Below are 13,611 nucleotides of genomic sequence, written 5' to 3'. Positions count from 1 at the left end.
ATCCCACCATCTGTCACACATTATTTTCCTTTTATTAAAACGAGGCGAGAAAGAAACCTACCTATCACAAAGTGCCAAGAATGACGCGAAGAATGCTTCGGATTAAGAATATTTGGAACAGCTTCAGAATGTTTTGAGCTCTGCAGCAATAAATCTCTAGGCTCCTTAGCAGCGTATTTCAAGGCGTTCTCCGTGGACAACGCACAAAGTTATCAAACAAGTGCTAATTTGGTTTCTTTTTAATGCTTGCGAGGGAAATAAAACATTCGTCGTTTAATGACTAAACGCTTTATGGAGACAGCTTAGTTGAAGTATAGTGTTTGTTGAACAATAACCCAGGACACCTACGCACTTCTTATGAGATGTGCATGCGAAAGCATTATCCAATTGAGCGCAGCTGAGCGGTCCTTCCAGTTATGAACAGCTCGCGGACAAGCGAGCGTGTTGAGACGCTTGGCCAACACTTCCTAGATGACGCAAGGCCGGTGCCCTTGGATCCGTGCCTGGCGGCCGTAGAATCTACTCGGGATGTTCCCGAGTAAGCCACGGTGATTTTGACGTCGCTGCTTTCAGCACGCCGGGCTTGGCAATGGAATTTTTTGTCCAGTTAGCATGACGTCATAAAGCAGAGTGTACAGTCCCGCTATCCAGGAGCCTTGGCACGTTTTGATTGGGCCTTAGCGAGGCGCAGTTAGAACGCAGATGAGCTTGCGCAGGCAATGAACGCGCGTATACCACAGGCGTCCGAAAACGAGCATGACGTGGCGTCACAATATTTGCCCTCTCCCCTCTCGCATCACCTGGCGTGCTAAAGCAGCCGCACGTATTTCCTTTCGCTCGCTGTACTCCGTCCAGGCGGGCTCGTGACCTGGGGTCGCAGCCAATGGGAATATAGGTGCCATTTATCGCTTGTCCAGACGAGAGACACCGGCTTTTTCATTGCGAAGCCCGGTTCGCAATGGAATTTTTTGTCCAGTTAGCAGGACGTCATAAAGCAGAGTGTACAGTCCCGCTATCAGGAGCCTTGGCACGTTTTGATTTGGCCTTACCGAGGCGCAATTAGAACGCAGATGAGAGCTTGCGCGGGCAATGAACGCAAGGAGGACACAGGCTTCCGAAAGCGAGCATGGCGTGGCGTCAGAACAATGCGCTCTCCCCTGTCGCAACGCTTGGCTTGCTATGGCAGCAGCAGGTGTTCCCTTTCGGTCTCTGTGCTCCATCGAGGCGTGCTCGTGACCTGGCGCCGCAGTCAATGGGAATATAGGTGCCATTTATCGCTTGTCCAGACGAGAGACACCGGCTTTTATCCTCCATGGGTTATTTCATGCTCTCGCATGAAAAAAATATGGGACTGGGTTAAAATTCAAAGCTTCAAGTGAATTGGGAGCACCGTAATACGCATGCTGACGTCGGAGCCATTACGTCACTTGTGGGAATTCTTACTCTCAATGAACGGTTTTGTATTTCTCGCTCAAGCTTCGCATACGCATATGGGATACCCTCTTATCTTGAATCTAAGTTTTGAAGTGTCTCTAAGTGCGCAGTTGTTACCGCGAGGGCTTTTCTTGCACGCTGTCTCACATATAACGGAGCATGCGCAAAACCTGCTGGGGTTGGGCGCACAGCTTGTGTGAAAGCTTTAGAAGAGTTTCGAAGAAGTTCTACAAGAGCCGGAAATACATCTTTGGTGGAAAAGCGTTTCGAGTCAAGAACGAGGAGCGCACGCTGGGCGCTGAGGCCTTTTATATTTGAGCTAACTGCTTCACTGGAGCTCGGCTGTGCAGCGTCGCACAGGGCTTTCCTCTTGCAATGCTGCCTTTGGAGGCTTATTTTGCGGAAAGTCCACCCTGTATCCCTTGTTCTCGCTGAAAAGGGTGCGTAACATTAACGACGTTCAAATGCAACGCTCATTGTCTGTTTTTCGTACCGGCCTATGGATGTGACGTTGTTTGAGGACTTTGTCCCACCGCGCGCTAATGCCAAGCCAAAGAGACTCTTACATTACTGTGGAGCTTGGCACCTGACGTTTTACATTCCTAGAGCCATGGTTTAATTATGTCAACCTCTCTCGCAGCACGTCGAAGCGAATGAGAAAGCTCAAGCAAAGACCATGCACCGCGGCAAGGTGATCATGCTGGTGGTCGTCCCAGCGCTGGCCCTCTTGATAGCCGCGGTCGGGGCTTTCATCTACATGATCACCCTGGAAAAGCCCCAAAAGCGCGTGGACACGTGCAGGAGCGATGACTGCGCTGCCTTTGGCCAAGAGCTAAGCGCGGCCGTCAACTGGTCGGTCGACCCGTGCCAAGACTTCCACGCATTCGTGTGTGGCGGCTGGAGCGACCCCAAGCGACGACAGACGACCGAGTCGCGCATGGTGGCTGCCGCCTTGGATCTGGCGATCGGGGAAGCTAAAGCCGACCTGAGGTATCGCAGCAAGGCGACGCAGTTCTTCGAGAGTTGCACCATGGCCGGTAAGTCGGCGCAGGAGAACCTGAAAGAATTCGCGGATCTCCGGCACTCCTTGGGCCTGCCCTGGCCCGAGCAAAAGCCCAGCGGCGCAACCCACCCGCTCGACATCATGGTGAACCTGGCGCTGAACTGGGAAATGAACTTCCTTTTCGACCTCGGCACCATTACCGTAAGGAATTCTACCGCGCTGCTCGTCTCCCGCGGTCGCCTGGATGCCGTGTGGGAGGAGAAGTTACGCCGTGTCAGGACGATCAAAACGTACGAGGATTACGTGAACGGTTACTACCAAGTCCTCAACACCAACAGTGCGCAATCTGGTGTGGGAGCAGCTGACCTCCTCGGCATCGAGACGGCCTTTGTCAACGCGAAGCTCGAGTTCCTATACGACACTCCTCGGCAAGAATGGTTCGAAGTCGCCGCCCTGGACTACAAGACGCCGTCTCTTCCGGTGGGCTCGTGGCTCGCTCTTCTGAGGAAGCACGACAGGCAGTTCGTATGGACCGGCGGGGACACCGCGATTGTCGAGGATTGCAAAATATTGGAGAGCATCGACAAGCTGCTGAAGAGCATGGACCACGACAAGCTGATCATCGGGCTCTCGTGGATGTTCATTCAGACGCACCTCTGGGCTGTCTACGGGGCACCTTCGCTAAGATTCGGCGGCATCTACAAGAACCTGACACAGATGAAGGAGCGCGGCTGCATGGAATACGTCGAATCTCGCCTAGGGCTGCTCGGCTGGGCGACGACGCTAACCGAGCGCTTCCGCACGACGGAGAGCCGACTGCACATCGCCAGTTTCCTGCATCGAATCAACGGACAGACAAAGCGCCTAGTAAACAAGCTCAGCTGGATGGACCACGATAGCAAGCAGGTGATATTCTCGAAGCTGGACAAGATGACCCGCACCATACTGCCAGGGGCCAGCTTCTTCGACGCTAAGAAACGCGATAGGCTGTACGCCGTCTTTCCCGAAATGCGCGGCCAGACCTTCATGACGAATCTAGTCAAGACGTCCGAGATCTACCGGGCGCTACGCAACCACAAATACTTCGAGGACGTGTACAGCGTTCGCATGTTTCCCCGGTTCGGTCGCGAGCGTTACCTCTACCTGCCAGACTTGATGATGCTCGCGTTAGTGAACCTGAGCCCGCCGATGTACTACAAGGAGGCGACGCTGGCGATGAAATACGGTGGCCTAGGCTCCTTCGCGGCTCGACAGATGGCCAGGACATTCGACGATATCGGCGTAAAGGTGGACGACTTGGGCAAGGACCGACTGTGGCTCGGAGCAGAGGCGGCAGCAGCGCACGAGATCAAGGCTAACTGCAAAGTCCACTCCGGCTCGGACAGCTCGCTGTGGCGCCCGATGCGCGCGCTGCCCGTCATGCCCGGGCTGGAGATTGCTTACGAGGGCTTCTCGGCGGCCGTGGCGGTTGACTTTCGAGGTCTGGACGACTTCAAGGTGCTTCACCTGGAAGCGTTCACAGACTTCCAGATCTTCTTCCTGGCATACTGTTACGCGGTGTGCGCAAAGCGGCCACAGACCATGGGCGATGAGTGCAACGTTCCGGCCAAGAACTCGCCCGTTTTCGCAGAAGTGTTCGACTGTCCCGCGAAGGCGCCCATGAATCCGCCAGACAAATGCACTTTTTTTTACTAGTAAACAATTCCGGCAGTTGTAACTTTTTTAATGTGCGAACGCCGCCCACGTCGGAGAACAACGGCACAGCGATGTAAGTTTAATATGAATGGCGTCGGAGCGTCGCGGAAGCTGCGCGCCTTAAAATCGAGTGACGCCGTGGTATGTTACATAGAGTTTCGTGCAATAATTACTAAAGGGAACTCTGGCCCTGCACTCGTTGTACCGCCATGGCAATGATGATAACTACATGGATTTGTCTGATCTTCGTGCTTGTGGATTCAGACGTTCTTGTGGCTTTGTATATTACGCTTAGTGTCGCAAATTTCAGCGCAATGTTTACTCTTGGAAGTGCAGAAGACGCCGCGAACACGCACAATTGCCATTCTTTGCAAGGATTGAGCTTGTCCAGGTGGTCAAATCGAAACGAGCCAAACGTCTCAAGACACTGGCATGCCCGCGATAAATACATAAAGGCGTTTCATTCACTTGTCCTTACACGCGTCCGTGGCTTAATAGTTTCAATATCAGCCTTCTGTGCTAGAGTTCCTGTGTTCGAATCCTGCTGTCAGACATATTTAATGATGTTGGTAGTAATTTATTGCGCAGTACATTATTGAGAATGACGATTTTACAAAGTCGCAAAGACGTTTCAAGCAAAAAGGACGAAGTTTAGACAAATCCATGTAATTCCCATAATTCCCGTGCTGGTACAATTGTTCTCATTGCAGCTCCCGTAGACACTAGCGCCACAGTTCCCTCTAGTAATTATTGTATGAAACTCTGTGGTATTTAATGTCGGATAAAATACGTTGTCTGCGTCACAGCCGGCGTTCGCATCGCGCGAGTGAAAAATATTCCAGGCGGCATTAGCTCCCGTGTTCAAGAACGCAACTTAAGCTGAAGCCCATGCTTACTTAAATCGTGAACGCGCCGGAGGAAACGCAATGAGCGCCCTCGGCATGAGACATTCACGCTAGGCGTCACTCCTGAAGTCGCGTTTTCTGAATACGACAGTAAAGTTCTATCACTAATGTTGCTCATACCTTGTCTTGAATTCTTTACACAGTTATTCCTCGGAATTTTGAGAATAACAGCCTATAAACAAACAATTGTAATGAAACAAAACAGATTGCGCATGCCTTTTATGTTAAATCTTCTCAGACTGAAATATGAAAAGTTCGAAACAGTAAAAGATCGGCCCACGCAAGAGATCGCGTTAAGCGAGAAAGCTCGCCTTCGTGTATGGCGTTCGCTGCAAGTGTTTCCCGGTTACATTACGGTTACATTTCACTCGCGCCTCTCGACGCGGCCACAGACAATGGAATGATTAATAATATCCACCTACCTATCGCGGTGAGGAGCCCTCCGATAACTTTCTACTTCTTCATAGCATAAATAATGACAGCTTAGTCCTTACCGCCGATCGGCAGATCTGTCCTTCTAATCGCTTCTAATCCTTCTAATCGCTTTGGTTGTCCACTATTGTTGCCCACATGCGCGAAGTGTACATGTTGCGTCTGTAATTGATCATTTGACAGGCTCTGCCCTAGATGTGCCGCATGCCCCGTTCAGGCAACCATTCATTGCACTTTGAGCGAAGTGTATACAATATGTCTGACTGGTCGCGGATAATTCAAGTGAGTTTTTGGGCATGTAGGCTCCCGTGGGCTGGTCTTTTCCGCCATAACCTGGCCTCGCCACCTGCAGGGTTATCTGACTGAGTTACCTCGGTTGCTTGATTGCTATGGTCAGAAGTTCAAATCCTCGGTTTTCTAAGTGTCCTATTAGAAAGGTTCCATTTGTAGCTATGTGACTGAGGTGGGGGCGTGGAGCAGAAGCAGAACATCGGACTTCTAATCTGAAGATCGTGAGCGCGAATCCTCCTCCAGTACACCATATCTCCGCGCTTGGAGTGGCGCCTGACACCGGCAAAAATGCAGAGATCCAGGGGTTCTTTACTAGTCCAGGTGCAACCAAATTAGAAATCCCCACAAATCTTCAACATGAAACTCCCTCACCAGAACAGGAATGTGGCTCCCTGGTGCAGTATTCGGCCACTGCCTCCATCATGACTACTACAGTTAAACCATGGCCCTCAGTCCCCAGCTATTGCGGAGCACCTGACCAAGGCGGTGGTCAGACCTGCAACGCAGTAGAGGGTGCTAAGAACCTCTGGACCCGGACAGGCCACCACTGGAAGTCGAACCTGGCAACGTTCAATACACGAACCCTCCCGACTGAAGCTAGCTTAGCAGGACTCTGAGGAACTATCAGGCATTGTCTGGAAAATCATTGGTCTTAGTGAGGTTTGATGAACTGGTGAGCCTTGTACAGTACAGTACAGTACAGTACAGTACAGTACAGAGCCTTGTACAGGCCAAATGCTTTGCTATAGAGGACTCCCAGATAAGAACGAATACGGGGTAGAACCTCTAATCCATAAGTATAAAGGGAAACATTGACGAATTCTACTGCATTAATGAAAGGGCAGCAGTAGTCGTAATAAAGGTAAATAGGAGATATAAAATGTAGCCTACGCTCCAACCTGCAGTCGTAACAATGACGGAGTAAATCAGTTTTATGAAGATATTGATAAGATATACTGTAGTAATGGGCGCTTTCAACGCAAAAGCGGGGAAAAGCAGGCTGGTGAACAAGCAATTCGGAACAACGGCGTCGATTCTAGAAACACTAGAGATGTTGGCAGAATTTGCGGAAAGGAATAAGCTTGGAATAATGAACACCTTCTTCAGGAAGCGTAGCAAAAGAAGTGGACCTGGAAAAGCCCTAATGGAGAAGCAAGAAATGAAATAGATTTTATACTTTCTGCCTATACCAACATGTTGAAGGAAGTAGAAGTGTAAGGCAGGGTAAAATGCAGTGATCATAGGTTAGTGAGGTCTAGGATTTACTCCAATATGAACAAAGAACGTAAAATTAGTCAAGAAGGAACAGAAAGATAGAGAGAGAGAAGTTTAATGATACGAAATGCAGAGAGGTCGGCATGAGGTATATTCCTCTAGCCAGCTACTCGGCGTTGCGGGAAGGGGAAGAGGGAAAGAAAGATTGACGAAAGAGGCACATGATGGGTGACGATGACGAGAGAAAGGGGATGTAAAACATATGACAAGCAAATTGGCATGCCCAAAGCCTAAAGTCCAGGGCGGTAATTTTTTAAAAGTTCTGTAACGCCTGAATGGCCTTGAAACTCGATTGAGCGTCTGGCCGAGGGCCCAAAATAACGTCCTCCGACAACGGTGGGCTGTCGAGACGCGTAAGGTCATTGTTCAACTTTTGACGCTCTTCCACGTACTTAGGGCAGTCACAAAGCACATGACCTATAGTCTCATTGACATTGCACAACTCAGTCTGGAGACTCAGTGCGTCGCATGAGGTGGACGTATCCGCGCGTAAACGCTACCCCCAGTCTTAGTCTGTGCAGAAGACTGGCACAGCTGCGTTGAATTTTTTTTGGTGGTAGGCTAAATTTCATGGTATGGTCCAATCTCTGGAGTCGTCTGTGGCTATTATCCGGTTTGTCCCAGTGCTTTTCTGTCGATTTTCGGATGACACTGGAGAGGAGGCAGTTGGCGTCCGCTCTTGAAAAAGCAATTGCAAGCAGTAACTCTGGTTCTTCGAGTGCTTTCTTCGCTTCGGCATCGGCCAGTTCGTTGCCGTGTATACCACGGTGACTGGGAAGCCACTGAAATGTGATGTGGTGGCCGTTTTCTTGCGCTAAAGTGTAGAGCTCGGCAGTTTGACGAGCCAACACTCTGTAAGCGCTTTCAGAAGAAACCATGGAATGAATTGATGCACAGGCACAGCGAAAGCCGCACCAGACGCATACGACGAGACTGATCCGTCTGTATACACATTCACCGAGGAGTCATATTCTTTCGACATATATTCAAGTGTTAAATGTCTGAGGCCGACGGTAGGTATTCGCGATTTTTTAGAAATTCCGGGAATAGATAGACGTGCCTGTATTTTGGACATTACCCATGGGGGCATACGTGGAAGTTCAGCAGGGGCAAAGTATGATGGTATGGCAGATTCTTGGCATTTAATGGCACTTGAAAAAATGGAGTCCGGCCGTATGTCGGGAAATGCCGATAAGGGGTGGCGCCCATGACGGCACAGCACTCTGAAGAATACTCGAAGAGGTTCGCATCGTAGATTGACAGGTAAAGGGGTGACGCGAGCCTCCTCAATTGTTCCGTAGGTTGAGGTGCCGCGTGGAATACCGATACATGTTTTCAGCATCTGTGCCTGGGTACTTTCCAGCGTCGCAAACATCAGCGGCTCATATTTAATAAAACGGGCATGCTATACCAATATAGCCGACGTAGAGAGCCTGGTACAGCCGGAGTAGCGAATTCTCAGATGGACCCACCTTCATACCGGACAGAAAGTGAAAAACTTGAGCAAGCCCAGTTAATTTTTTCTTTAACATTGCCACATGCTTCGCCCATGAAGCACCGCGGTCAATTACAACGCCGAGGTATCTGTGGTGGGTTATCGCTTATTTGTATAAGCCTTTTTAAATCTATGTCACCTAACATCTCACCTCTTATTCTTTCCGTAGTGCCAATTCCTACCTTTTAATTTCAAAATGGCTTTTATTATTCATTGGAATTGTAGAGGTCTCATGCACAATCTAGGTGACATCAAAAACATCCTTAACATCTTTTCACCAGTTGCTGTATGTCTTCAGGAAACAAATCTCGGTCCAAAAAATAGTCAAATTCTCAAAGGTTTCACCGTTGTCCGAAGGGACCGCGAATGTTCCACCCGTTTGTCAGCCGGAGTGGCTATAGTCGTGCAGGGTGGCACTCCGACCCGAAACGTCCAATTGAATACATCTTTAGAAGCCGTAGCTGTCACCATTCTATCTTACAAAACCATCACCATTTGCTCACTGTATATTCCACCCCACACCCACTTCACTACTAAACAATTAGAAAATTTAACAGATCAATTACCGGAACCATTTGTTTTAGTAGGGGATTTTAATGCTCATTGTACTCTTTGGGGCAGCGTCAAAACTGACCAAAGAGGACAGCTGGTTGAAGATTTTATCTTAACCAATGATATCTGCCTTTTAAATTCAGGTGCCCCAACGTACTTTTCACCAACTGCCCGCAGTTTTAGCTGTTTAGATTTAGCTTTCTGCTCACCATCTCTTTTTAATGATCTTAGGTGGGAGGCCCTCGACACATCATATGGTAGTGATCACTTACCAGCAGTCATTAAACTCCTATCATCACCACCAACCTTAACCACTAGGCCACGCCGATGGAAACTAAAGCTCGCTAATTGGCCGCTCTTTAGGGAAAACTCGAAACTGGAAGACGTCTTTTCGCCAGCCCTAAGCGTTCATGAACTTCACTGATGTAATAAAAAAATTCAAAAAATTCACTGATGTAATACTCTCAGCGGCAGAAAAGGCGATACCCCAGTCGTCGGGAATTGTGAGCAAAAGGCTAAACCCCTGGTGGACGAAGGAGTGTAGCAACGCTAAAAAAGAGCAAAATAAGGCCTGGGGAATCCTACGGAGGTACCCCACCTATTCCAACCTCTTAAACTTCAAACAAGCCAAAGCCAAAGCACGATTCATTAGAAGACAGGCTGAAAAATCTTCATGGCAAAAATACATATCTTCAATCAACAGTACAGTAACATCAAAACGAATGTGGGATCAGGTCAAGAAATTTAGAGGAGAGTACTCATCGTACACAATTCCACTACTTACATGTCCAGGCACACAAACAACAATACAAGAACAGGCAGATATACTTGGCGAACATTTCCGTGATGTATCCAGTTCAGGGAATTATACAGAGGAATTTTTACAATACAGTCTGCTGAAAAACAGAAGCTGCCCACTACTGGCGCGTCATATGAACCGTACAATTCCCCCCTGACACAACAAGAAATAAACAGAGTTCTTTCTGCAGGGAAAACAACAGCGCCAGGTCACGACCGTATTCACTACGCCATGCTGGCCCATCTATCTCAGGCATCTGTAGACGCTCTCCTTAAATTTTTCAACATAATCTGAGAATCTGGTATAATGCCCGAAGAGTGGAAAAAAGCAATAGCAGTCCCATTTCTAAAAGCCGGTAAATCCCCAACATCCGCAAGCAGCTACAGACCCATTGCCCTCACAAGCTGTTTGGCAAAATCATATGAAAGCATTATCAATATCAGACTCTCATTTATTTTAGAATCAAGAAACCTCATAGACCCCCATCAGTGTGGATATAAAAAGGGTTGTTCAACCACCGACCATCTTGTCCGTCTTGAACATGAAATTTGACATGCATTTTTACACAAACAACACTGTCTTGCAGTTCTCTTCGATTTAGAAAAAGCCTATGGTACCACATGGAGATATGGAATTTTAAGAGACCTGGCTGACCTCGGCATCCGTGGTAAAATGCTGAATTGCCTAGCTGATTTTATGTCTAACAGAACATTTCAGGTACGTCTGGGTTCAGTTCATTCTAATACATTTACACAGGAAAACGGCGTTCCGCAAGGCTGTGTCCTCAGCACGACGCTGCTTATAGTAAAGATGAATTCAATTAATAAGATTATACCGTCATCTCTTATGCACTCTGTTTACGTAGACGATCTACAAGTAGCTTGCCGCGCCTCAAGTTTGCCAACCTGTGAAAGGCAGCTTCAAATGACAATAAATAAGCTTACACAATGGGCTAACAAAAATGGTTTTCGTTTCTCCACACAGAAAACAGTTACTGTTTTGTTCTCAGAAACGAGGGCTACACAGCGATCCAGTCCTAAAATTGAACGACACCATATTGCCGGTGAAACAAGATCATAAGTTTTTAGGAGTAACCTTTGACACCAAACTTAATTTCCTAACTCACATAAAAGCACTAAAGATTAAAGCAAATAAAGCTCTAAATATCCTTAAAGTTTTGTCTCATAAGCACTGGGGTTCCGACCGAACGTGCCTTTTACGTGTTTACCGGTCTCTTGTGCGTAGCCTTTTAGACTACGGCTCCGTGGTTTACGGCTCAGCCAGACAGTCCTACATCAAGCGACTTGATCCAGTACATAACCTTGGACTGCGACTGGCAAGTGGCGCCTACAGAACGTCACCTGTCCAAAGTTTATATGTTGAGTGTAATGAACCCTCATTACATCAGCGCAGAGCATTACTCACTTTTTCCTACGTACTAAGAATTCAGTCATCACCACAACACATATGCTACAATATCCTCACACAATGCAACTCCCGCCTACACTATACAAATAAACCGAACATGATTAAACCGCTTGTCCTGCGATACGAGGAATATGTTCGGGATTATAATATTCCTTGCGAAGTCCTACAGTTGCCAGAAAGCCACAGCGTTTGCCCCCGTGGTACGATCTTAAACCGCTATGTGACTGGACACTGACACATTTAAAGAACAAAGACACCCCACGCGAACACATCACACAAGCATTCCGTACACTTCAGGACAAATATCAAAATAACATGCAATATTATACTGATGGCTCTAAAACGAAAGAACACGTGGGTGTGGGGGTCGTAACGGGAAATTGGGAAAAAAGTATTCGATTGCCACAACACGCCTCTGTCTTCACGGCCGAAGTTTTCGCTATATGGGTTGTAAAAAAGATTATCGCTGATAAACACAAAAATGCAGTCATATACACAGATTCTTTTAGCACACTAAAGGCTCTACATTTTAAGTCTGAGTGTGAACCCTTGATTGGAGACATGTTAAACATGGTGGTGCTTAACGAATACGGGAGGTCAATTCGTTTCTGCTGGGTCCCAAGCCATGTTGGGATACCGGGTAACGAAGCAGCTGATAGATATGCATTGATGGCAGCGCACAAAGACATTACAAACACAACACTCCCATATAAAGATAGCATCCGTGCAATTAGAAAAGCTTTAACGGTAAAATGGCAACGCGAATGGGACCGTTGTGCCGACAACAAGCTACCCCTCACGAAACCCACAGTTGGCGAGTGGAAGTCATGCTATCATCAGGAGCGGTTCATCGAAGTAGTTTTATGCCGACTACGCATTGGGCACACACACCTCACCCACAATTACTTACTTACGAAAGAAGACACACCAAATGTCAACAGCCACTAACAGTTATGCACATATTACTCACATGTACGGAGATTGAAACACACAGACGAACACTTTTGCACAAATTATATCAATTACACATACCTTTACACCCTGCTTTAATTTTAGGTGATGACCCACTAGTACCATTATGTGACGTTCGTAAATTTCTAGATGACACTGGCTTTTTACATAAAATATAGATTAACAAAGCCTTTTCCTTCATAAACTGGATTTTAAAACACCTAGTGTTTGGCGCAGCATAGCCTCAGTCGCTTTCGCGCCATTAAAACCCATTTAACTAACTAACTAAAATTGTTAGCATACGCGGATGACGTCGCTGTTTTTTGTGATGACAAGCAAAGTTTAAGCAATACCGTTAATGTTGTGACAAAGTATTGCAAAATGACGGGGAGTGCGATTAATTGGGGCAAGTCGATTGGGACATGGTATGGACAATGGGAAGACACGCCTTCACTTTTTGAAAAAATGCAGTGGACGAATATGCCTACCAAGTACCTTGGGGTACCTCTGCAACACCACCAGGACACCAAAGATCATTGGCAAGGAGAGGTCGCAGAAATTAAGGCGAAAACGGCAAGGATGGGTGGGAGAGAACTATCAATATTCACAAAAGCAACAGTGTGTAATGTGTTTTTAGTGGCCAAAATTTGGTATGTTTTACAAGCATTGTGCGCATAAAGAGTCAGCATACAAAGAATACACCGGCAGTTTGCCATCTTCATTTGGGGTTCCGTTTGGGAGCGCTCTAGTCGCACTAATTTGTTCAGAACAGTGAAAAGTGGAGGCCTAGGGTTGGTTCATCTCTTTTTAAGACAAGTCGTGTCGAGATTTTTGTTCCTACGTGATCAGAAAGATACATTCTTGTGCACAGTCCTTCAAAGACGTTGGAGCAGCGCGTTGCCTCAATTCGTTGTGTCCTCCGATTACAGCACAGGATCTAGGCTCAGAGGCTTCCTGCGAGAAGTCGTATTGGCCTTTGACTTCCTACATACGCGCTTTTCATTGAATTACCTTGCATCTGTTAAACGGAACATACTGTACAAAGATTTACTTGATGTATCATTGCCTGTGCCTGTCTAACGTTCTATGTACCGCGTTGAATCCAGAGGAAGAAACGTGCTCAATCGAGTGAAGCGGATGCCGATACGGTCATCCGCAAAAACCTTTTTCTTCCATTTACACAGGGGAACGCTCCCAGTGAAGCCATGGCTAAGAGAAAGGGGAATCTTTGTGCCGTGGTCTGTAAACTGCTCAAGATGCAGGCAACCAGAGACGATTGAGCATATCTTTCTTGATTGTGGGACATCCTACAAAGAACGTTGAAAAAGGAATTACCGATAACACCCTACGG

General features: G+C 47.5%; 1 protein-coding gene across 1 annotated transcript in view; it reads left to right on the top strand.

Annotated features, from left to right (window-relative positions):
• The window catches only part of LOC126534863 (neprilysin-1-like), a 30,550-nt gene extending 26,355 nt beyond the window's left edge, over positions 1-4,195 (top strand). The window contains exon 5 of the mRNA XM_055072882.2: positions 2,075-4,195. Coding sequence (XP_054928857.2) covers positions 2,075-4,132 — 2,058 coding nt within the window. The 3' untranslated portion in view covers positions 4,133-4,195. The remainder of the gene's footprint in view (positions 1-2,074) is intronic.
• The last annotated feature ends 9,416 nt before the right edge of the window (positions 4,196-13,611 follow it).

This window comes from Dermacentor andersoni, chromosome 7 (genome assembly GCF_023375885.2).
Source record: "Dermacentor andersoni chromosome 7, qqDerAnde1_hic_scaffold, whole genome shotgun sequence".
NCBI classification, from domain to species: domain Eukaryota; kingdom Metazoa; phylum Arthropoda; class Arachnida; order Ixodida; family Ixodidae; genus Dermacentor; species Dermacentor andersoni.
Note: the sequence above shows the minus strand (reverse complement) of the source record. Positions and strands in the feature narration are given on the sequence as shown.